General features: G+C 38.1%; 1 protein-coding gene and 4 non-coding genes across 12 annotated transcripts; 2 read left to right on the plus strand and 3 right to left on the minus strand.

Moving 5' to 3' along the window:
• The first annotated feature begins 14,670 nt into the window (after positions 1 to 14,670).
• Positions 14,671 to 14,743, plus strand: TRNAE-UUC (transfer RNA glutamic acid (anticodon UUC)). The gene has a single exon. It is a non-coding gene; the product is annotated as a tRNA-Glu (tRNA).
• A 4-nt stretch (positions 14,744 to 14,747) lies between these two features.
• TRNAF-GAA (transfer RNA phenylalanine (anticodon GAA)) lies at positions 14,748 to 14,820 on the plus strand. Its single transcript has one exon. It is a non-coding gene; the product is annotated as a tRNA-Phe (tRNA).
• A 3,655-nt stretch (positions 14,821 to 18,475) lies between these two features.
• TRNAF-GAA (transfer RNA phenylalanine (anticodon GAA)) lies at positions 18,476 to 18,548 on the minus strand. The gene has a single exon. It is a non-coding gene; the product is annotated as a tRNA-Phe (tRNA).
• A 4-nt stretch (positions 18,549 to 18,552) lies between these two features.
• Positions 18,553 to 18,625, minus strand: TRNAE-UUC (transfer RNA glutamic acid (anticodon UUC)). The gene has a single exon. It is a non-coding gene; the product is annotated as a tRNA-Glu (tRNA).
• Positions 18,626 to 20,288: 1,663 nt separating this feature from the next.
• LOC112274574 (protein CutA, chloroplastic) lies at positions 20,289 to 23,986 on the minus strand. 8 transcript variants are annotated; one of them, XM_073529691.2, is made up of 8 exons: positions 23,709 to 23,827; positions 22,854 to 22,910; positions 22,536 to 22,618; positions 21,877 to 22,005; positions 21,625 to 21,687; positions 21,195 to 21,226; positions 20,841 to 20,935; positions 20,289 to 20,588 (listed from the first exon to the last, which is right to left on the minus strand). In XM_073529691.2, the coding sequence occupies exons 4-8, from the start codon at positions 21,938 to 21,940 to the stop codon at positions 20,495 to 20,497; spliced, it is 348 nt and encodes a 115-aa protein (XP_073385792.2). In that variant the 5' UTR covers positions 21,941 to 22,005; positions 22,536 to 22,618; positions 22,854 to 22,910; positions 23,709 to 23,827; the 3' UTR covers positions 20,289 to 20,494. The 8 variants fall into 8 exon arrangements, 7 of the variants coding, with proteins under 7 accessions (XP_073385792.2, XP_073385794.1, XP_024360010.2 ...); XM_073529693.2 differs by having other exon boundaries at positions 21,877 to 22,010; XM_024504242.3 differs by having other exon boundaries at positions 21,877 to 22,077.
• Positions 23,987 to 24,302: the final 316 nt, after the last annotated feature.

Raw genomic sequence — 24,302 nt, forward strand, 5'->3', positions numbered from 1 at the left:
ATGTGGTTGCTACAACAATAATTCTAGATGCGTATAAGGATTTTATAAATGTATTCGAAAAAAAATGTAGATATCTTATTGAAGGATCATCCTTACGATTGTACAATTGACCTTCAAGAAGGTACTCAACCGCCATTTGGACCTATCTATAATTCATCCCAGAATGAGCTTGCGACTTTAAAAGAATACATTGAGGAAAATCTGACTAAGAATTTTATTCAACATTACAAATCACTAGCTGGTGCTCCAATATTATTTGTGAAGAAGAAAGATGGATCCTTATGAATGTGTGTCAATTATTGCAGTCTTAATAAAATCCCAGTAAAAAATCGATATCTATTGCCATTGATATCTAAACTTCTTGATCAACTTAGTCAAGTAAAGATCTTTACAAAGATTGATCTACAAGACGTCTATAACTTAGTATGCATTAAAGAGGGAGATGAATGAAAGACAATATTTCACACCAAGTATGGACATTTTGAATACAATGTCATGCCTTTTGGACTTATTGTAGAATAGATATTAATTTATTTTTATAAGATATTAGTAAAATAGATTATTAGTCCATAGAATAGTTAGTTCAGGAGAACGAATGATGGATTTAGTTATTAAAAGTAGTTTATTATAGGATTACGATTAGAATCTCGAAATCAATAGCAATTATATAGGAGTTATAGAAGTTTGTTGAGGGGCGAGACTATGATAGTTATGAACCGGGGTTAAGCTTGGTGCTACCTCTTTGTTTTCTTTGTTTTCTTTGTTGTTGAAGAATAATGGATAGTTTTTGAATGCAGAGAAGTGAGTCTGTAGAATAAATCAGAGATTGATTTATGAGTTATTCATTATGTAATTGGAGTATTATGTGATTGAATTATATGAGAAGTTATTAAAAGATTGATTATGGATGGAAGATTATAATTGTTGTTTATTGAGAGTTGTATGTGTTTTAGACAAAGGAAGTCTATGATTACAGAAATTTTGTGAATCCTGATTGGTTGAAGTGAAGTTTGTTATTCTTGGTGTTGGATGGAATTTATGAGTTTTGAGTAGTCTTTTAAGAGTGCGAGGTTGTTTATTGTGGTTATCAATTGATGAAGGAATATTATTCCTGGAAGAAAGCATTGTAGTGTTTCTTGGTGTTTTAGTGGTCCGGATTACAATTAATTGTATGACCCTAATAGGTAAAGTTCATGCGCTTAGTCTTTCTCTGTGTTCAAATTCCCCTATACACATTTATTATGAAAAGAATTTATAGAATAAGTAAAACGACAATTACATTTTGGCACCACTATCGGGGATTGACAATAGCATTGAGTTGTAGGAATTAACTGCCTGATAAGTAGCTGGGAAATAGGAAGCAAATTCAACAGTATATAATAAAAGATTATGGTTATTAAGAATGAAAACATTGTAGTAAAAAAAATATGCCAGTCGAAAGAAAGACAAGAGAGAGCACAAGCAAGAGAATTGTTGTGAAACAAGCAAGAACGTAAGTTAAAAAAGAAGCGTCAATAAAGTTGGATTAAGCCATGGTTGTATGCCTGTCGGCATATCCGAGCATACCCAGAAGTTGACCGATCCCTAATATTTTAGACATATATACCATTAAGAAAATTGCCAAGAGTACTCGTAGAAAATTTTGTCAACAATCCAATGTATCTCTTAAGCTCGTTAACTGCAAGTGGAGGAAATACATAAGAATTAGGTACTCCATTGGATACCTTCCTAATAGCAGAAACTGCCGATTCTATAAAAACTGATTCTGTAGAATGGCATAAATTACTTGCCAATAAAGGCCAATTCAGCGTATTTTAAAATCCATCATTTTCACCTCCAATTCAATCAATAAACTTATTCAGGGATAATAATAATAAATTGAGGAGGTTAGAAAGTTTGGAAAAGATAATTGAAGAAGGCAGTGGTAATTTTAATAAGAGATTAAGCGGCACATTGTTCTCTTCAATGGCAACGAGTGGTCCAGCAGTTCCAATAGCAGTACAAATGGATGACGTGAGTGATTGCACAATGAGCATGGCTCCATTATCTACTTTTAGGGGCTTTTCGGGTGCGGATCTCGATCAACATTTGTCTCAGTTTTTGATAGCATGTGTAGCCAATAATAGAAGAACCAAAGATATTTGGTTACGATGGTTGCCAGCAACCTTAAAGGACATGGCATTTGAATGGTACAATCGCCAACCAGTGGGTCAATTTCTGAATTGGGAAGTATTGAAGAATGCATTTTTAACCTATTTTTGACCAATAGGTTTTGAAGATCGTCTTTGAGAGAGGTTAATGAACAACAAAATGATCCTAAGAGAGGCAGTGGAATCACATTATGGCCGGGTAGTTGATATACTTAGTTAGTGGCCAAATCACCAAATGTCGGAGGCATTTATCTTATCCATATTAATCAATGGTTTACAACCACCAGAGTTAAAAATGTTTGTGAAGGAAGCTCAACCCGTTACGATATCTGCATCCCTTAATAGAGCCAAGGTTTGGGAGGAATGCCATTATGATCAGTTTTTAATTGCGAGAGCTACGATGATTCCAGTTCAAGGTAGTTATCAAAATCTGACTTATAACAGATCAGTGGATGCTTATCCACGGATGTTAGATACAAGGGCCAATTCTAATGCCAATATTCAGGGGTCAGTTAATGTCACCCCATTACAAGCTATGCCACCGAACGTGACAACAACATATGCTCCTTATTTTTCGTATCAACAACAAGCATTAGCTGTGGCAAAGTTACCAATAATACCAGCCCCAAAAGATTCCAATGAAGCTTTATTGTTGAACCTGACGAAGAAAATGGAAGAAATGGCAGTCCATATGGCCAAGGATAAGGAGAAGAGGAAAAAGCCTACCAATACTAGGACCAATGTTTGGTACAGTAATTGTAAGGGCCACGGTCATTTGGTAACAAAATGCCCTTCACCCTCACAAATGATAGATCAATGTACATTTTACGAAAGAAAGCACTTAATAGCTAATTGTTGGAATTTGCAAAGGCAACAACAATTCAGTAATCAGATCATGATCCCACCAACTCATTGGGACATCAATCAAGTTTAATCGAGAAATACATTTGGATGGAATGGAAAGCGATCTAATCGACAAAATTAAGCATTCAATAACTTTCAAAGTTCTAATTTTAATCAGGGATCTACATCAAACCCCCAGCACTATGGGAAGGAGTAGCAAAGATATCAACAATATGCTCCTCCAACGTCATCGAACCAAGTTTCCTCCATTCCAATGGGACAACCAGGATCATTTTCTAATCCTACATGGAACAAGCTTAATAGGTATATATCGATGGAGACATCCAATATGCTTGATGGGAGTGCAAGAAGACCACTTTGTTATTTCCGTTGCAGATAGATTGATGATTATACGAGTGAATGTCTCAATTCCAGAGCCAGTGACGATTATGCGCCAGTTTGTGGAAATTGCAAGCAGTTTGGGCATACTTATCAGCAATGTAATGCTCTGTTCAATTTCAATAATCAGGATCAGCAAATCCAAAATTAAGGAAAAATAGAAGAAATAAATCAAGGTCCTCAAGATTCTCTGATAAATCGGGTAGAATGTGTCGAAGCCATTCTTACCGAGAGTCAACAAAAGAGGAAAGGACCAATTCAGCATTTGGATGAGCTTGATGTGAAGGGCTAATTTGACCCGATTATAGGGACATCCAATCCAGGTCTTGTTATAGGCTTCTTACCCAATATGAAACCTAAATCGGTTGGGCTACCCAATGAGGTCTCGATTACAGAGTCTTTACTTCTATTTCAAGTTGTTCTGTTCTCTATGATGTTCTGAGAAACGTCCTTTTCATTGAAAGATCTTCTCCAAGGCATGAATTCTCAAGAAGCTCCATCTGTTATTTCAATTCCGAGTCTAGGGCAGAAGAATATCTTACTTCAAGGAGTTAAACTCCAACCAATGAAAAGAAAGAAGGCATTGGGCATTATCCTAAATATAGAATCTTATGACATATTGAAGGATCTGGATGCTATTCGGCCTTCTATTTCTATGAAGCAACTTCTAGCAGTTGCACCAGAGTGCCGTTCTACATTAAATTCATCGCTAACATGGCATTGGCAACGTAATAAAGAAGTATGTGAAGTCAGTTTGAACCTTGACCCAGGTGCACCAACCATCGATGTTTTGATTGACAATGTTATGATCTTAGGTGTTCAGGTGGATGGTGGTTCCAGCGTCAATTTAATAAACGCTAATACAATGGATGTTTTAAATTTGGAACACTTAGTACCCACGACATTGGTATTACGGATGGCAGATCATAGCCGGGTTAAACCAATGGATATTTTATGGAGTGTTCAAACTATAATTATTGATATTGCATATGTAATTGATTATATTATCTTTCGGCTACAACATTTGACTTTATCATATCTAATTTTATTGGGACGACCCTGGCTTTATCAAGTGAAGGCCAAGAACAATTGGAGTTGGAGTACTTTGACAATTGACAAAGGCAGCAATAAAATGGTATTACAAATGTACCCAGTACGCTATCACGGGGAGTTTCAATTGCCAACATTTGAATTAATGTCGGACAATGAGCTTAGCTCTAATGATGACGCTATCGCACCAATTACAGAGGTGCCCATGGAGGCAACACAACACCTTGGAGTGGTATACCAATGTGGAGGTCCGAGGGAGTATTGATATACCCAACGTATTTGGAAAGCTCTGATTATATTAATATTGATTGGATGACCAAGTATGATGTGCACCATGTTAGTGCTTTGGACATAGGATTCAGTACTTCGTACATGTCGAACTTACCGACTAATTTTCAACCAACGCGAGGATTGAAACAGAACATCGCCATTGCATCTTTATATCAAATTATTAACTTAGTAACCACAGTAGAGCCAAGGACAATTAAGGTCTACAAAGGTATTAAGGACCAAGACTTGACCTGTTGGATAGAATTTTTCTTGCATCATAAGTCCACTTTTGCTTGGACTTATGTTGATTTAAAGGGTATTTCCACTGACGTCTGTGAGCATCATATCATTTTAGAGGAGAACGCTAACCTGGTACGACAAAGACAACATTGCCTTAATCCTAAATATTCCCTCATGGTGAAGGAGAAATTAGACAAGCTTCTTGCAGTTGGTTTTATTTACCCCATACCGAATAGCGAGTGGATTTTTCCAATCGTCATGGTGCCAAAAAAGAATGGAAAAATCCGCATTTGTTAGGATTTTTGGAAACTTAATGTGGCCACCAAGAAAGATTACTTCCAATTACCTTTCATGGACAGTATAGATAACATGTTGTCATTATCACCAGGTAGTAAAAGAATAGGAGTAGGGCACTAGTTAAAGTCATTTTGTGGTGTTATTTTGAGTTGATTGGAGTACCATTTCTTGTGTTTCTTGTGTATTCAAGCATAGCAGTTCTAGTTAAGAGTTTGACAAAGGAAGCGTCATGGTAATTGAAAGTGTAAAGAGAACTACGGACAAAGAGGGCATTAGCAAACGGGATTTAGAGGACAGTAAAATGGTGATATCAGAGCAAAACCGAAGAATTGAAGAGCAAGAACGGACGATAAAAAAATTGGAGAATCTAAGCTGGTATTAGAGCAGAAATGGATTCACCAATATGAGTCTTGGACGAAAGAAAAAGAACACATCTTATGGATTGTGAAAGGACAATGGAATAAATTGATCCAGAATCGCAAGACATGGAATTTGGAATGGAAAAAATTCAAATGTTAGTTACAGACAGAAGGAGCCAAGGCAGAGTTATTGACAAAAAAAAAAAGATGCATTGAATAACCAATCCAGATGCAAAATGGAGAAGTTGAGGTTCGAAATCAAAGTTTTATAAGCTGAGGTGGCAAAATTGACGGAAGAGTTAACAGTGAGAAGCTAGTCACAAGTGTCAATTGAAGATGTTCCAGAATAGATGAGTCAGCAACAGCATCAATTGAAACTTTGAGATGCCCAGATCTTAAAACTGGAGGCTCAAGTTTGTGAATTGGGTGAGTATAATAAAGATCTATCAGACTAATTAAAGAAAGAACCAATGGACAGATTGGAAGAGGAAGAAGATTTGTAATTAGAACCAGAATTGATGGAACCTACATTCGATAATGCAGCAAATGATTAATTGGGTGGGCCAGAGAAACTAGTAACTTTGTAGAGTTTTGTTAAGTAGTTTTTAGATATGAATCAATTGTGTATTTGCGAGGACGCTGCACAGATAGGAATGGGGCTATGTAGAATAGATATTAGTTCATTTTTTTAAGATATTGGTAAAATAGATTAATAGTCCATAGAATAGTCAGTTCAAGAGGACGAATGATTGATTTAGTTATTAAAAGTAGTTTATTATAGGATTACGATTAGGATCTCGAAATCAGTAGCAATTATATAGGAGTTGTAGAAGTTTATTGGAGAGCGAGACTGTGATAGTCATGAGTCGGGGTTAAGCTTGGTGCTACCTATTTGTTTTCTTTGTTTTCTTTGTTGTTGAAGAGTAATGGATAGTTTTTGAATGCAGAGAAGTGAGTCTGTAGAATAAATCAGAGATTGATTTATGAGTTATTCATTATGTAATTGGAGTATTATGTGATTGAATTATATGAGAAGTTATTGAAAGATTGATTATGGATGGAAGATTATAATTGTTGTTTATTGAGAGTTGTATGTGTTTTAGACAAAGGAAGTCTATGATTACAGAAATTTTGTGAATCCTGATTGGTTGAAGTGAAGTTTGTTATTCTTGGTGTTGGATGGAATTTATGAGTTTTGAGTAGTCTTTTAAGAGTGCGAGGTTGTTTATTGTGGTTATCAGTTGATGAAGGAGTATTGTTCCTGGAAGAAAGCATTGTAGTGTTTCTTGATATTTTAGTGGTCCAGATTACATTTAATTGTGTGATCCTAACAAGTAAAGCTCATGCGCTTAGTCTTTCCATGTATTCAAATTTCCCTATACACGTTTATTCTGAAAGAAATTTATAGAATAAGTAAAATGATAATTATACTTACCAATGCTCCAGCCATATTCCAACACTTAATGAATGATATATTTTACGAGTATCTCGATGACTTTGTTGTGATGTATTTGGATGATATTTTGATCTTTTCCAAGAATTCAGAAGACTACAAAACAAACATATCTGCCTTGTGTTGGAAAAGCTACAAAGTGTTGGGCTATATGCAAAATTAAAAAAGTATATATTTCATGCATCTCAAGTCAAATTTGTTAGATATATTATTTCCAACAAAGGCCTTTTTATAGATTCAAAGAAGGTACAAGTAATCATCAATTGGGCAAAGCCAAAAATTGAAAGTGATGTCCAATGTTTTCTTTGATTTGTAAACTTCTACAAGATTTTTGTTAAGAATTATTTCAAAATTATTGCTCCACTTACACAGTTGACATGCAAGGACAAACTAGATTAGGAACCCAAAGTAGAAAAAGCTTTTCAAAGCTTAAAAGATACTTTCACAATAACTCCAATTTTGATACATCTAGATTTCAACAAGCCCTATTTTATGGAGACCAATACCTCAAACTTTGCATTGGAAGCAATTTTGTCATAATATGGAAAAGATGGCAAACTTCATCTAATTGTATTTCATTCTAAAAAGTTCTCAGCAGTAGAAATTAATTACAAAATCTATATTAAAGAAGTACTTACTATCATAGATTCTTTCCAAGAATGGCATCACTTTCTTCAAGGCTCCTCTCATTAGGTGATTGTATATAAAAATCATAAGAATCTTGAATACTTTATGTTAGTCCCAGTATTGAACCGTCGCCAAGCATGTTGGAGTTTATCTTTATCACAATTTGACTTTTGCATCACATATCAATCTAAAAGCCAACAAGGATTATCAGATGCATTATCAAGACGTTCTTATCTTGAACCAAAAGAAGGCAAGGCAGCATATGATTAATAACGGGCAACCTTGTCTAAACTTGAGTAATTTCATCTTCAGTAATCAATGTATCAATGCCTATGGATTTATTATTTTTTTATCAAGTTTGTAAAGCCTCAAATATAGACCCTCTTGTTCTTAATATCAAGCATCTTACTAACAACCTTTGTGAAGAGTCTTCTAAATTCAAGTATGAAGACAACCTCTTATTCTTTAAAGAATGTTTGTTCATTCTTGAAGGACTAACTCGCCTGCGCATTCTTTAAACACACCATGACTTCTCTATAGCCAAATATTTCAGATTCAACAAGACCTTAGAACTTATGTCTAAAGACTTTTGGTGGCCTAAAATGTAGAAGGACGTTAAGGAATCCATACTACCATGTGATACTTGTTGAAGGTCAAAGAACCCTCGACATCGGCCATATGGACTTCTTCAACCCCTTTCTATTCCAAAACAACCATTGTCATCTATCTCTATGGATTTTATTACAGATCTCCCACCATCAAATTCATTTGATACTATCTTTGTAGTTGTTGATCAATTGACCAAGATGACACATTTTATACTTTGTAAAAAGTCAATTACTAGTGAAGAGATGGCAAGTCTCTTTATCAATAATGTCTATCATTACTACGGATTGCCAAATGACATTGTGTTGGATCGTGGACCACAATTTGTATCAAGGTTTTGAAAGGTACTTTTCAAGATTCTTAAGATTGACATCAACCTTTTTTCTACCTTCCACCCTCAAACTGATGGCTAAACGGGGCAGGTCAATCAAATCTTTGAGCAATATTTAAAGTGTACCATCAACTATCAACAAGATAATTGAACTTTCTACTTGTTGTTGGTAGAGTTTGCATATAACAATACAATCCATGCATCTATGCAGTAAAGACCATTCTATTCAAACTACGGTCATCATTCAAAATTGGATATGATAGAAACTTCAAAGTGGGCAAATCCAACAGCAAAGGAGTTTATTATGAAGATGGTTGAATTTCAAGAAACCATAAAGACTCACCTAGAAAGGGCTCAACAACATTATAAGCTACTAGTGGATGAATTAAAGAAGGAACATGCTCCATTATAAGTTGGTGACAAAGTATGGCTTCTTAAGTGCAATATAAAAACCAACAGGCCATATAGTAAGTTGAACTATTGAAGGCTAGGACCATTTTTGATTCAAAAATAAATTAATTACATAACTTATCACTTGGAGTTACCTTCATCTATGAAGATTCATTTAGTTTTTCATGTTTCACTTTTAGAAAGGTATAAAGAATCGAACATACTAAGTCAAAGACAACTACCACCTCCTATGATTGAAATCAATGATCATGATAAATTTGAGATAGAAGAGGTATTAGATTCAAGGATAAGATATAGAAGGCTTGAATATGTGGTCTATTAGTGTAGATATGATAACAACAATCACACGTGAGAACCAGCTAGTAATCTTATAAATGTACAAATGAAGATTCAAAGGTTCCATCAATGACATCCATTCAGACCAAAAGTGGCAAAATGAAGAACGGTAGCTTGATAAGATGGCTTCACCATGAAGATTCTTAGTTCTTGGCTTCATAAAGAAGGAGAAAAGGCAACCTGTGAAGAGGCAGTTGTTGTCAAATATTTAAAATAGTATAAGTCAGTAGTTTCAAGTTTACGACCATAGCCTATTTATATTCTTTTGGTCTTGTCTACTTTATATGATATAAATAGTTAAGAAATATGTGCCTTGCTGGTCATACCATTTCAATCAAGTAGCTCACAAAGACGACCTCGAGACAAAGAGCTACTTAAACCACAAAGATGTCAAAGGATACCTAGTAATAGATCACTGGTAATTGTGTTTGAGGTAGAACTTACCTATAAAGGACGTCTAGAAGGAGTGTTTATAGGACAATTTCATAATGAAGATATTGAAGTTCATGCTTGGTCATAAGTAAAAAGCTTGGGTATTATTGATGGCTACAAGGGTACTAGAATATATAGCAGACACCATGCGATAGATCTTCAACTTCTTGTACATATACTAGCTCGCTGCAACATAGCTTCTCGAAGACCTTAAAGCTAGAAGAGGAAATGATATCATGAATATACAACTGAAGAAGATTCTAGAAGGTTTTAGAAGATTCTAGAAGGTTCTAAAAGATTCCAAAAGATATCAATAGGTTCTAAGAAGGCTCTTAAAGGTTCTAAGAGGTTCCAAAAGGTTTTGAAAGGTTCCAATAGATTCTAAGAAAGTTCTAGAAGGTCATAGAAGGTCCTAGAAGGTTCTAGGAGGCTTTAGATGATTTAAGAAGTTACTAAAGAAGGATCTTAGGCTTACTTTATTTTCAAGCCTCATAAAAATTTTTCAAGAAGCTTTCTAAGACCTAGTATATATAGGACTCAAGGTTGAGGGGATCCTCAGTCTCGACAACTCACTTCTTATGGTCTAGTGAGGACCTTCTTGCCTTGTATCTAGTTGTTATTTTAATGTCGAGTTAACTCCATTCCTTGGTCTTGAATCCTTGTCTTGTATATGGTCCCTAATAACTACAAATGTAGAAGGTAGTAAAAGACTTTGTCTAGTCATGTGATATTTGTTCAAAATTAAAAACTTTTTATTATCAATCCTATAGACTTTTCTAACCATTACTTATACTTAAATAATTATGGTCTTCCATTTCTATGGATTTTATTATAGATCTTTTAAATTCAAGTTCATATGAATCTATATTTGTAATTGTAGATCACTCCACCTAAATGGCACATTTTGTACCATATACAAAATCTATTTTAGGTGAAGAAACAACTAAGCTTTTTATTGACAATATCTATTGCTATCATGGATTGCCAAAAGATATTATATCAGATAGGAAGACTCAATTTGTATCAAGATTTTGGAAAATCTTATTCAAGATTCTAAAGGTAGATATAAAGCTCTCTTCAACTTTTCATCCTCAAATTGATGGGCAAACAAAACAGATGAATCAAGTTTTGGAACAGTATTTGAGGTATACTATGAATTATCATCAAGATGATTGGACAAATCTTTTGCCATTGGCAAAGTTTGTATATAATAATTTCTTACATCCTACTAGTCAATAAACATCTTTCTTTACCAATTATGGTTATCATCCATGACTTGATACTTTTGACTTTTCAAAAGTTGATAATGTTGTGGCAGAAGATTTAACAAGTTGTTTGTCAAAGCTACATGCAACAATGAAGACACAATTAAAAGAAGCTCAAGAATAATAAAAGACTTACACATATGCCTATAGCAAATAACAACCACAATTCAATGCAAGTGACAAGGTATGATTACTTTGTCCTAATATTAAGACTACTTGTCCTTATAATAAATTGAACTATCGTAGGTTGAGACCTTTTCTTATTTGTGAACAAATCCATCCTATTGCTTATCAATTATATCTATCGAAGTCTATAAAGATCTACCCTATATTTCACATGTCGCTTCTTGAGACATATAAAACAATGAATATATTGAAAAGAAGATAAATGCAACTTCCTCCTATAGAAGTGGATAATAAACAAGATGTCAAAGTAAAAAAAAGCTTAGATTTAAGGCGATGCCAAAATAGGTTAGAATATCTTGTTCATTAGAGTGGATATGATATTAATAAATACACATGGGAGTCAACAAAGAATCTTGACAATGCAACAAAGAAAGTTGAAACCTTTCATCGATCGCATCCATCAAAATCAAAATAAAGAATTGCAAAGATCTATAAAAGATGATGACCGCTCTTCATGGAGCTCATTCTTAAAAGAAGAGGTAGTATCACAGACATATACATTTATCCCATTAGTTACTTATATGATTAGGTAGAAGTAAGTAAATATAGATTAATTTCATAAAGTCTTTTAAAGAAGCTTCTTAGAAGCTTTATAGATGTAATTTTGACTTTAGATGTGTTTATAGATTAGAAACCTTGCCAACAAGTTAATCACGTCTAGGTAGCTTGTGGAACAAGTTAACTTCCTGTAGTAGCTTGTGAAACAAGCTAACTATATGTGACATACATAAATAACTTGCTTTGCAAGTTAAGACATGTGGCCAGCAAAATCAACACATGTTGAAGGTCCTATAGAATATTACTACAAGCTTCTAGTTAGAGAGTGTATATGGAGGCAAGAGTGAAGCCTTCTTCATTCATGTCAATGCCTTTCTAGTCCTTAGTCTTGTTTCAAGACTTTTAATCATCTTGTTTTTGGCAATAGATATTTTAATTCAATATTATATCATCTTTAAGTGACTTTTTAGTTCCTTTTAGTGATATAAGAGTGTGTTGAGGATTTTCTTTCTTCAAGATTCATGTCCTTGACAACAAATCAAGGTAGACTAGAAAAATAAAGGATGTAAACATATGTAGAAAGAAGTTAGGAATTGATTTTAGAAAAAATTACTACAAGAAAATAAGAATTGATACTTAAAGAGGATTGGTTGCCAACTAGGATTAAAATCAAAATGTGAGGTGCAAAATTAGACACCAATGCCATTTCCAAGGTTCTTTTGTAAATTAGAAAATAATATTTGAGGATAGAATAGATTATACTTTTTTGAGCATTAATTTTGAAGAATTTGAATTTGTAATGACTTTGAAAGAACTTTACAAAGTCAAGTTGTTTTAGATGACATTGATTTTTGTAAAATAATATAGGATTGATATTTTACACAATTTTATAAGTTTTGTAAAAGACATAAGTAAAAATATGTAGGTTTGTGAATATAGTTGTATTAAATATGTGCTATGAATTTGAGCTTTATTAAATGGTTAGATTGAAGGTTAGTAAAGTTTAAGTGGATTGAAATCTCAAAAATTAGAATTAGATGATCAACAAAACTTTCTAAGATTGTTTGCAATCTGCTAATTGGATTGGAATAAAAATTATTTATATGGATAGTAGACTTGATTTCTAACATTTTTGAAGATTGTAAGAACAATTCAAAGGTTTGTAAAGGAGATATTGGCACTAGAACTCAACTTTAAGGTTGGAAAAAGAGGCCATCTAACACTTGAATGAATTATCTTACATTTCTCTCAATTGATAAGTGCAATTGATTTCATTTTTCTTGTGCTTGTTTTGACCTAAAGTTTTGAAAAGTTTAAAATTTTTGAGTTGATATCAATAATTCGATCATTAAATGTTGAGGTTTCAATCTATTATAGGATATATTAAGAGTTTTTTTAAGAATTAGGATTTAATTAGGATTTAATTAGGATTTTGTTTGGAATTTAAGATTTGATTAGGTTTGATTCAAAATTTAAGATTTTATTAATGTTTAGTTTAAGATTAGGATTTAGGATTTGATTAGAATTTGGTGTAAAATTTGATTAAGGTTTGATAAGATTTGATTAGGATTTCATTAGAATTTAGGATTTGGTTAGGATTTGGCAATCCTCGCTGGTATGTTCGGGCTCAAGGGCTCACGTTTCTCGAACGTGACTGTTGTAAGCGCGCTGGGCTGACGGCATGCACCATGTCTGTAGGTATCGAATCCTCCGATGCCCTTCTTGTGACATCCTCGTAGACGGTGGATTGGCCTCGTGGAAACGCGTGCAGTCCAATCAGCGAGGATAAGAGAAATCATGTGTGGTGTGGATCTGCGTCCCATCGTCTGGGCTACTTTGGACAAGCGAGGTTTGCAGCGGCATTGCAAGTAACCAAGTGTATTCTCTCGTTGCGCGCAGGCATTGGATTTTCTGTTCGACGGAGGAGTAGGTTTTTCCATGTCCACGTGCTCCACGGGTAGCGCGTCCTCGCACGCCGCATCTCGCATCACCTGTGTTGGTCGCTACACAACCGGGGGAAGCATCCAGAGAAAAACCGCGTCGACAAACATCAGCGCAGAAAATGCTTGAAGACATGTCGAGGCATGTCATCGATAATTGACTGAGAACGACAGCATCGTCAGCCGACGGGAGCCGAGGCTCATGCCAAAGAATGGGCTGGATCGGGACATCGGCCGTGTCCCGCTTTCTTCATCACGTGAGTGTGTGGAAACCGACGCCTGAGGATCCATGTGCTGATTGGACTCTATCCAGGATAGATTGTAAAAATCAGAAGCTGCTGCCGAGCGAGGAGCGCGGGGGCAGTGGAGTGGCGCGGATGTTGCGCCGAAGTTGTGCGTGGAGCATTGCAACAGTCGCGTGCGAGACCTATGAAGTGTCCACTGTGAGCAGCAGCCACGTGAGGACGGCCTGCCCGGCGAGGAGTGGGCACTGGCGATTGAAGAGGTTCACGAGAGCCGGAGAGTCCAGACTTTAGTTGTAATGGCCCCGTTGGCCTTCGTAAGCGGCCGCTCCATCGTGGTCTCCCAGAAGTCGCATCGCCGAAACGGGGGCATGGCGAGTGCAAGCCCCGGAGGAGGGAAGGGCATCGCGGGCGTTGGGCGGGGCGGGCAAAACGGAACAGAGGAGGGGCGGGAGCAGCGCTTGAGCACTTCGGGCGGAGAGCGTGGCGAGGACTGGCAATGCGGCTCCAGCGCACTTCTTTCCAAGTGTGAAGCCCAGGAAGAGGTGCAGAAGGCCGGGAGGGAACCGCGCGGGCGAATCCTCCCGCGGGGCTGGAAAACAGGGATTACCGAGGGTGATCGACGCGCAGGACTCTCAGACAAAACCGAGTCGAGGGCGTTCGACGGTTGGGCTCGTTTCAACGTTGCTGTTAGAGAATCATAAAGAGGAACCGGTTTCCTTCTGACATCCGCCTTCCGTAATAGTCTAGATGGTTAGGATAACTGGCTTTCACCCAGTCGACCCGGGTTCGAGTCCCGGTTACGGAGCATTGCGGGGATAGCTCAGTTGGGAGAGCGTCAGACTGAAGATCTGAAGGTCGCGTGTTCGATCCACGCTCACCGCATTCCACCTTTTGTGGAAAAGCTATAAAGCTTCTATTTTTTATATTAAATGTTTCTTTGGATTTGTAGATAAATATCCAAGGTGAGTATTTAGACTTTATAAGGCAAGATGGCATTCATTGGAAAATCAATGGTTGTTGAAATCAATGCAATAGACATTTACTATATTATAAATCTATTGTTGTAAATGTAAGGATTTGAAACAAACTTGAATTCAAAGATTGAAAGATCACAATAAACCTTGTATAAAAAGGACAAGGAATACACATTTTGCAATCAATATTTGGTCTTTATTTTTTAGTGTGCTTTGAAACTAAACCTAATTCATGGAATTTTTATCATGATAGATTTTGAAGTATTAATTAAATACAAGCTTTTAAATATAATTAAACGTGGTATGTGTTGGTTGGTAGGTTAAATACCTAGCCAATAAGTTACCCATGTATTGCACATGTTGGTAGCTTGTGGTTCAAGTTAAATATATGGCATACATGTAAGAGACTTGGCTTGTAAATATGGCATGTGTCTCACAAGGTGGACATGTTTTAGAGGTCTTATAGAACCTTGCTACATAGCTTCTACTTAGATAGTATATACAGAAGCAAGAATGAAGCCTTCTTCATTCTTTTCAACACCTTTATTGTTAGTCTTGTTTTAAGAATCTTCAGTCTTCTTGGCTTTGGCAATAGCCATTTTAGTTTCAATAGTATACTATTTTGAGTGAATATCTATTCTTTCTAAGCAACATAAGAATATAGAATATGTTTTATTTGTTTGTGATATATGTACTTGATAATTTGACAAGAGCACTACCTCATTGGCAAGGTCCTGTTTTACGCATCTAAAATAGTCATCCAGGTTGGAGCACCGGTGTGGATAAGTACATTTCGCTACAATCTATCTCCAGCAAAGATCAACACCCTCATAAATCTTTTCAACAAAGTATGGATAGAACATAGTATAGTATAATTGCCGTATCCGGCAATCCTCCTCAGTTGAATCGGCTTCCCCCATCAAACTTCCTACCACAGCACCTAGCCGAGGATGTTCCTCAACAACAGTCCAACCTCTAATAGACATATTAGAAGATTCCACAACTTCTATTTGAGAGCAGAGACTTGTCATTGGCTATAGATAACCTATTCGACGAAGTGAACCAAGATCTGAGCAACCAGGAATCGATCCCCAAACTCACCATACACTCGACCATGATGCCAACGAAATACGACTCCCATCTACCCTGTTTGAAATTAGTGATCAAGATACATCACAACAGATAGACACAACCCTCAAACAAGAAATAGAAGAAATTTTGGTGAACATGGAGCAAGAACGGAGGGCCATTCCACCAGATTGACCACGAACAACACGGCTTCATCAACGTATCAACACAGAATGACAACGTCACTTTGACACAATACCATACGGACCGGAAGACCTTCACAGAATAGTTGAATCAGCAAGAAACAACCCACAATTTCGGGAAAGTCTAACTGCATCAGAGATCTATGCGTCAACTACACAATTTCTACAAGGCGAAAATTTTCACAATTGGTTAGCGGATGGAAGACAATTCTTTAACCTCGATAACCGACATCCTTAATAAGATCAACATAAACAAGGCCTTGTGTAGCAAGAAGCTAACTACTCTTTTACATTGATGTGCGATGCAAACACAATTGTGTCATTTCCTGGTCTTGCTACTCTCGAGCGGATGGACGGACCTGCTGCTTCGAACCGGACACAACGAGCGCATTAGTGGCCATAAATAACCTACTTGACGAAGTGAATCAGATAGGAGCAACCAGGCCCCAATCCCCACGATTCACCATCTAATCCACCTCAACGCCAACGATATATGACTCCCAACTACTCTTTTCATATCAGCAATGACGATACAATACAACAAGAAACAACCCTCAAACAAGAAGCAGAAGAAGATTTGGTGAACATGGAGCGAGAACGGAGGGCCTTTTGCCCAAATTTACCACGAACAACACGGCCTCAACAACGCATCAACATAAAACGACAACGTCTCTTTGACGTAATTCCATACGAGCGGAAAGACCTCCACAGAACAGTTGAATCAGCGAGAAACAACCTACAATTTTGGAAAAGTCTAACTATATTAGAGATGCGGAGGACAACTCTTTAACCTTGGTAACCGACATCCTCAAAAAGATCAACATCAACAAGGCAAGTTAGTTTTTTCATTACATCAAATAAGTAACGACAACAAAAACAGGAAGTTACAAAATCCTACCTCTAGCGACAGATGTCCCCTGTTTAACCCAGCACGGCCATAGGCCTCAGTTTTCTAAGCTAAAGGTCTAGACACCAGCACTGAAATGGTGCTAGAATTGAAACGATAAGAATCCACCTACATCCGGCCAGTAGCCTAGTCACATGTGTCAGACACAAATTGTAACACACAGTTGTGTTTTCAGTTTTAATCTCGATGGGGATTTTAAGGTTGGGATAAGTGGCTTAGATTTTTCTCTAATCTAATTATTTTAGGATTATCATGATTAAAGTAGTATAATCCTTAAATAGACTAAAATCTTTGGAACCTTAATTTTTATTGTAATTTAACTAAGAACTATATTTTTCAATTTAAAAGTCACAAATTTACAACAATCAAATCTTCATTAGTAGATGCAAGAGCTTTCATGCATACTACAAAAGACTAGTCACCTTTTGTTATATATGCTACACCCATTTTTGATGTGGAAAGATTACAAGTGGCATTCCAAGCTAATACCAAAATTATCAAGATACCTTTGACAAGAAGAATGTGCATAGTCTTATAAAGTATTGTCCATATGATTCTTGGAATCATATTTGAGGTAGTGCTCTTGTCAAATTATCAAGTACATATATCACAAACAAATAAAACATATTCTATATTCTTATGTTGCTTAGAAAGAATAGATATTCACTCAAAATAGTATACTATTGAAACTAAAATGGCTATTGCCAAAGCCAAGAAGACTGAAGATTCTTAAAACAAGACTAACAATAAAGGTGTTGAAAAGAATGAAGAAGGCTTCATTCTTGCTTCTGTATATACTATCTAAGTAGAAGCTATGTAGCAAGGTTCTATAAGACCTCTAAAACATGTCCACCTTGTGAGACACATGCCATATTTACAAGCCAAGTCTCTTACATGTATGCCATATATTTAACTTGAACCACAAGCTACCAACATGTGCAATACATGGGTAACTTATTGGCTAGGTATTTAACCTACCAACCAACACATACCACGTTTAATTATATTTAAAAGCTTGTATTTAATTAATACTTCAAAATCTATCATGATAAAAATTCCATGAATTAGGTTTAGTTTCAAAGCACACTAAAAAATAAAGACCAAATATTGATTGCAAAATGTGTATTCCTTGTCCTTTTTATACAAGGTTTATTGTGATCTTTCAATCTTTGAATTCAAGTTTGTTTCAAATCCTTACATTTACAACAATAGATTTATAATATAGTAAATGTCTATTGCATTGATTTCAACAACCATTGATTTTCCAATGAATGCCATCTTGCCTTATAAAGTCTAAATACTCACCTTGGATATTTATCTACAAATCCAAAGAAACATTTAATATAAAAAATAGAAGCTTTATAGCTTTTCCACAAAAGGTGGAATGCGGTGAGCGTGGATCGAACACGCGACCTTCAGATCTTCAGTCTGACGCTCTCCCAACTGAGCTATCCCCGCAATGCTCCGTAACCGGGACTCGAACCCGGGTCGACTGGGTGAAAGCCAGTTATCCTAACCATCTAGACTATTACGGAAGGCGGATGTCAGAAGGAAACCGGTTCCTCTTTATGATTCTCTAACAGCAACGTTGAAACGAGCCCAACCGTCGAACGCCCTCGACTCGGTTTTGTCTGAGAGTCCTGCGCGTCGATCACCCTCGGTAATCCCTGTTTTCCAGCCCCGCGGGAGGATTCGCCCGCGCGGTTCCCTCCCGGCCTTCTGCACCTCTTCCTGGGCTTCACACTTGGAAAGAAGTGCGCTGGAGCCGCATTGCCAGTCCTCGCCACGCTCTCCGCCCGAAGTGCTCAAGCGCTGCTCCCGCCCCTCCTCTGTTCCGTTTTGCCCGCCCCGCCCAACGCCCGCGATGCCCTTCCCTCCTCCGGGGCTTGCACTCGCCATGCCCCCGTTTCGGCGATGCGACTTCTGGGAGACCACGATGGAGCGGCCGCTTACGAAGGCCAACGGGGCCATTACAACTAAAGTCTGGACTCTCCGGCTCTCGTGAACCTCTTCAATCGCCAGTGCCCACTCCTCGCCGGGCAGGCCGTCCTCACGTGGCTGCTGCTCACAGTGGACACTTCATAGGTCTCGCACGCGACTGTTGCAATGCTCCACGCACAACTTCGGCGCAACATCCGCGCCACTCCACTGCCCCCGCGCTCCTCGCTCGGCAGCAGCTTCTGATTTTTACAATCTATCCTGGATAGAGTCCAATCAGCACATGGATCCTCAGGCGTCGGTTTCCACACACTCACGTGATGAAGAAAGCGGGACACGGCCGATGTCCCGATCCAGCCCATTCTTTGGCATGAGCCTCGGCTCCCGTCGGCTGACGATGCTGTCGTTCTCAGTCAATTATCGATGACATGCCTCGACATGTCTTCAAGCATTTTCTGCGCTGATGTTTGTTGACGCGGTTTTTCTCTGGATGCTTCCCCCGGTTGTGTAGCGACCAACACAGGTGATGCGAGATGCGGCGTGCGAGGACGCGCTACCCGTGGAGCACGTGGACATGGAAAAACCTACTCCTCCGTCGAACAGAAAATCCAATGCCTGCGCGCAACGAGAGAATACACTTGGTTACTTGCAATGCCGCTGCAAACCTCGCTTGTCCAAAGTAGCCCAGACGATGGGACGCAGATTCACACCACACATGATTTCTCTTATCCTCGCTGATTGGACTGCACGCGTTTCCACGAGGCCAATCCACCGTCTACGAGGATGTCACAAGAAGGGCATCGGAGGATTCGATACCTACAGACATGGTGCATGCCGTCAGCCCAGCACGCTTACAACAGTCACGTTCGAGAAACGTGAGCCCTTGAGCCCGAACATACCAGCGAGGCATTTCACTTCGAGAACGCCGTCATGGACCTTCCTCCGAGCGCACACGGAAGAGCGCCCATTTCAGCGTCACACCATTGCAACCAGCGATTGTGTTTGTGCAAGAGGGTCAGACAACCAACAACATCGGCGAGAAATCCAATGACCCTAGAATGCCGAGAGGCTCTGGTGCGTTTCAGCTCTTGCTCGCGTATGTAGGAGTTTGTAGGAGTTTTGATCTTTTGCTTGTGCTGACACAGTGCCGATATTTTACGACGGAATGAATTACAATATAAGACTTTACTTACAATTCAACAGGCGCACACCCTTAAGATATAATATATGAAGTGTCTGAACTGGTGACATACGATCAGATTTTCTTTCAAGTTACTTTATTTGTGATGAAGGTCATCACAAAATGTAAGCATGTGTACATGTTCAGTTCAGGATTTTCGAAGTGACTATTCAGGCGTAGAATAACCTATTCAAGCATATCTATGGCCATGCGAAATTAGGATTGCTTTGAAGGCCTTCGCACATAGCTAACTGATCCAAGACATGGAACACAGTGCAAATGCCCCTTAAGCCAATTCTGCCCTTTTAGTGTTGTCTCCAATCCACTTCAAGTATTTTTCACTTCCACCAGTGATAGGCAAAGCAATAACCTCTGGTGTGCTGCACAAAGGCAGCACATGCTGAATGAGTTAGGCTGGTGAATTCCACAATTTTCATGTCGATTTACAAATGCAACATGTATTTATCCCAGCAACCTTGTGATAGCCAGAATTATCCATCGTTTATAAGCATAGAATTTAGAAGGGATTGAAGGGGTCAGCAACGGTCAAACCGTCGGAGTAGTGATCCAGAATTGTAAAATTAATAATCAAGCGCTAGATCAAGGCATGGACTTCTTGTCAAGGCACTTACTCGTAAGGGTGATTGTTGTTTACATGGTCCGTGAGTTCACCAAGAAGGGCTTGCCGAGTTTTTATCATGAGAAGGATTTCTGTATCTGTCTCAACCTGGGAGGTCAACGAACCCATAGATGCATTGGTACACAAGATAAAAGGTTAAGGACTTTAGTCAAAATCCCTTGCAGCGAGGAAACTCACTAACTATCATTAAACATGTGAATGAACATAAAGTACTCCGGCAAGAACTACGACGCTTTCCAAATTTAATGTTTCATCTGAAACGTTACTTACAGCAGAGCGTAAGAATTTAATTATGTATGAATCATTAAATTCAGAGGTAATTGAGCGATTGCAATGTATATACTACCTTGCCCTCCCACCAATAAGTGGATTCCACGCCTGAATGAATTCCCAGGGACACAAACATAACCACTTGAATGAGTTCCTAGCTTAAGTGAAAAAACGACTCTAAGTGGTTAATGTAGTTTTGCTACAATACTGGCTTGATCCATAGCAGGCACTAAATAAATTATTTTTGAATTTAGAAGCATTTTAGTGCTTTACAAAATGAAGTTCAAAAAAAGCGCCACGACTGTCGGTGACGGTTTGGGAGTTTCAATTTTGCATATAATTAACGCCGTGGCAGAACAAGGCTGTGGATACAATGCACACAATCAAACAGATAATAAAAGAAAAATCTTCTCCACTCTACCATAGAATAGATGCTACATGCACCTGTGACTTCCAGAGATCACTACTAGGTAGACTGGCATTCAAGAAAAGCCAGCGGAACGGACCTGGAATTTGATTTACACAGGCGGCAAGCTTATTCTCAATAATGCTATGCGCCAGCTTTGTCCCTGAGTTCAAACCCAGAGGTACTCATTCATTCACATTCATTCTTACACAGAACCTAGTTCAATGCAGAGCATTTACACCTTTGGAGATTATATTCGGGTCAATCGTTAGCATGTACTCAAAACAATCTGAGCTTTACTGTAATCCAAATACTTCAGAAGCAAATTACACGAAGGGAAAGGCAAAATTACCAGTTTCTTTGTTGGGAACTGTCACATAAACAACGATGGAAGGCGCCGCATCAGGAGTTGCCATAGAATACACTCGAGAAGCTGCTGCGGTGAGTAAACGCGAGTGAACTTGAGAGAGGTTGAACCAGCCTGGGCTGAGAAAGTTGCCAAATGTCAGCACCAGCACTATTCCGACTACCAAGGTCTCCAATCCTCGGCGCACTGTCAGCATCATGGGTTCCTTTCACTCTGAACCATACATTCTGTTCCTTCGGAAGCTAAAAACAGGAAGTAAGGAATGCACCTCTAAGAAGTTCTTCAATATTACTGTTGAACGTGATGAAAGTCGGGAAACAGACAGTGAACAGAATGCAACTAGAGCTGAATTCTTCATGGGTACATGAAAATTCAGAAAGAGCGATGCATTTTTTACTAGATACATCGTAAAATAATATATTTAACAAATGATAGTCTCTACAGGGTATGCTTTCAACACCAACTAGACCTGCCTCAGAACGATTCCGCACCGGGCCTTACCAGAAACTAAAAGAATTGTGTGCGAGTCTGCTAAGGGGTCGCTAAGCTGCTGTACTATTTATAGTAAATCATCCTGGTTCTTGTCCCTCATAAGAACATCTTCCTCAGTTCATATCAAAGATCGTATTAAAGTATCCACTAACCTGCAACGAATGTGATCTCGAAAAATATTTGTCTTTGACGAAAAACCTCTAATTTCAAGTTTGCTTGAACGTGAGATGCTCGCCTGCAAACATGATTCAATAACTATAAGAAACAAGAGAAGAACAATAACTACAGCACAAATCTCTAGAGCCATCAGGTTCCGATCACACGAAACGCTAAAGCATGTTGCATTCTGGATAATTAACCAAGATCTTAGAGCATGCAAAGTTATGAATTACGTCTTGCAAGAGCTCACGTACAACTCTATGAGACACCACCAAAGTAAATTGAGTTGGACTCTTAAGGGAATGGTGTACCAAGTTCTGCGGCATTCTGACCAATTCAGACGTCGTGGTATTAGCACTGTGCCGTAGCTGTAATGGAGGAAGAATTTCTCACCAAACAGAACTCAACGGAAGTAGTTGACTAATCCTTGTCTGGGATGTACGAACCAAAACCCTCGAATCGAAATTCGTGCTATATACTCGAATGAAGTCATTTCTAATCAAGAATGTGTGCGACATCGACCAACAGTACTCTAAAAACTGAAATCAAGGCGTCGTCAAACAAATGAAGGAGATGAAGCTTTCTAAAGATGGTAGCAAATGCTCCTTAAATAATGGCTAAACCTTAAGAAACATCGAGATTTCTGAGGAAATGCCCAAAGCATTCACGTCAAACAATCGCAAAAAGAGAAAAGAAAAAAGAAAAAAAAGGAAGAAAAAAAAAACACACACAATCCATTCAATTAAAATGTAACAAAGCTAAGGTCAGAATTTTATACTGCCACGTATTTAGGTCTGTTACTGCATGTGACTCCTAAAATCCCGATGAACGAGCGGTAAAACTCGATTTTTTTTTAAAAGAGTTCAACATTCTCATCAATAACTTCTAGCCATGCATTCCTAGGATGATTCAGGCTTCTTCTCGGCAACACTCAAAATCCCGCGACATTGAAGTATACAAATCCTAGCTCATGAACACAGTGTGTGATAAATCCAAATTGCACTAACGCAAACGACTCCAGATCTCTCATTCCCGTTATGAAAATTCACAAGCGATGGACGCCAGGCAACAAACAAATTCCAGTAATCAAACGTGCACGCCATTGGACAAACACACAGCAATTTGTTAGGACTCACAGACACTACCAAATATGAGCTATAGAATACCAGATGAAAAGCTGCTGAGGCGACGCAACGAGTGTTTGTGCAGACGAGGGAAGCGACGCGAAGGACGGGAACCCTGAAGGAGGAGGAGAAGAGGGCAGGCATGGCCACCATCGCTGGACCACTTCTTCGCAACCTGCTCTGGCGTTGCCGTCGTCAAGATAGTGCTCGACAGAGGAGGGAGATGACCCTAAAGCCGTCAGGATGAACAATGGATGGATGTTCGAGAGGATGATTGGGCTCGTCTTCATCTGTCGAGCGTCCATGATTGGAAACTTGATATACAATTACGACGTTTAGAATGGAATGAATTTGGAAAAGATAAGTGAATACAATTTCTACATTTTTTCTCCCCAACGTGTTGTGGTCCAAGTTTTAGTAAAGTTTCTTTTGGTAGCATTCAGTTTGGTTCATTCTATAAGAAACAAATATACACATGAGTTTGTGTGTGTAATTATATGTGGATGAATTTGTAATTGAGTGTATGATCTATCAGTTTGTTGAATTTAGTGTGGCTGCATTATCAACATTTTACTAGCTTTAACTTTTAAAAATTTATGAAATTATCCAATTATTATAGAATAAATTTTAAATATT

The sequence above is a fragment of the Physcomitrium patens genome, chromosome 21 (assembly GCF_059467195.1).
Source record: "Physcomitrium patens ecotype Gransden chromosome 21, ASM5946719v1, whole genome shotgun sequence".
NCBI classification, from domain to species: Eukaryota; Viridiplantae; Streptophyta; class Bryopsida; order Funariales; family Funariaceae; genus Physcomitrium; species Physcomitrium patens.

Excerpts from the sequence above, each read along its gene's own strand:
- LOC112274574 (XM_073529693.2), bottom strand. The coding sequence starts at position 23,819 with ATGGTGGCCATGCCTGCCCTCTTCTCCTCCTCCTTCAGGGTTCCCGTC. Across the intron at positions 22,911-23,708 it reads CCTCAGCAGCTTTTCATCTG|CTACGGCACAGTGCTAATAC; the intron begins GTATTCTATAGC and ends CCTCCATTACAG. Across the intron at positions 22,011-22,535 it reads CGAGATCACATTCGTTGCAG|CCCAGGCTGGTTCAACCTCT; the intron begins GTTAGTGGATAC and ends CAACTTTCTCAG.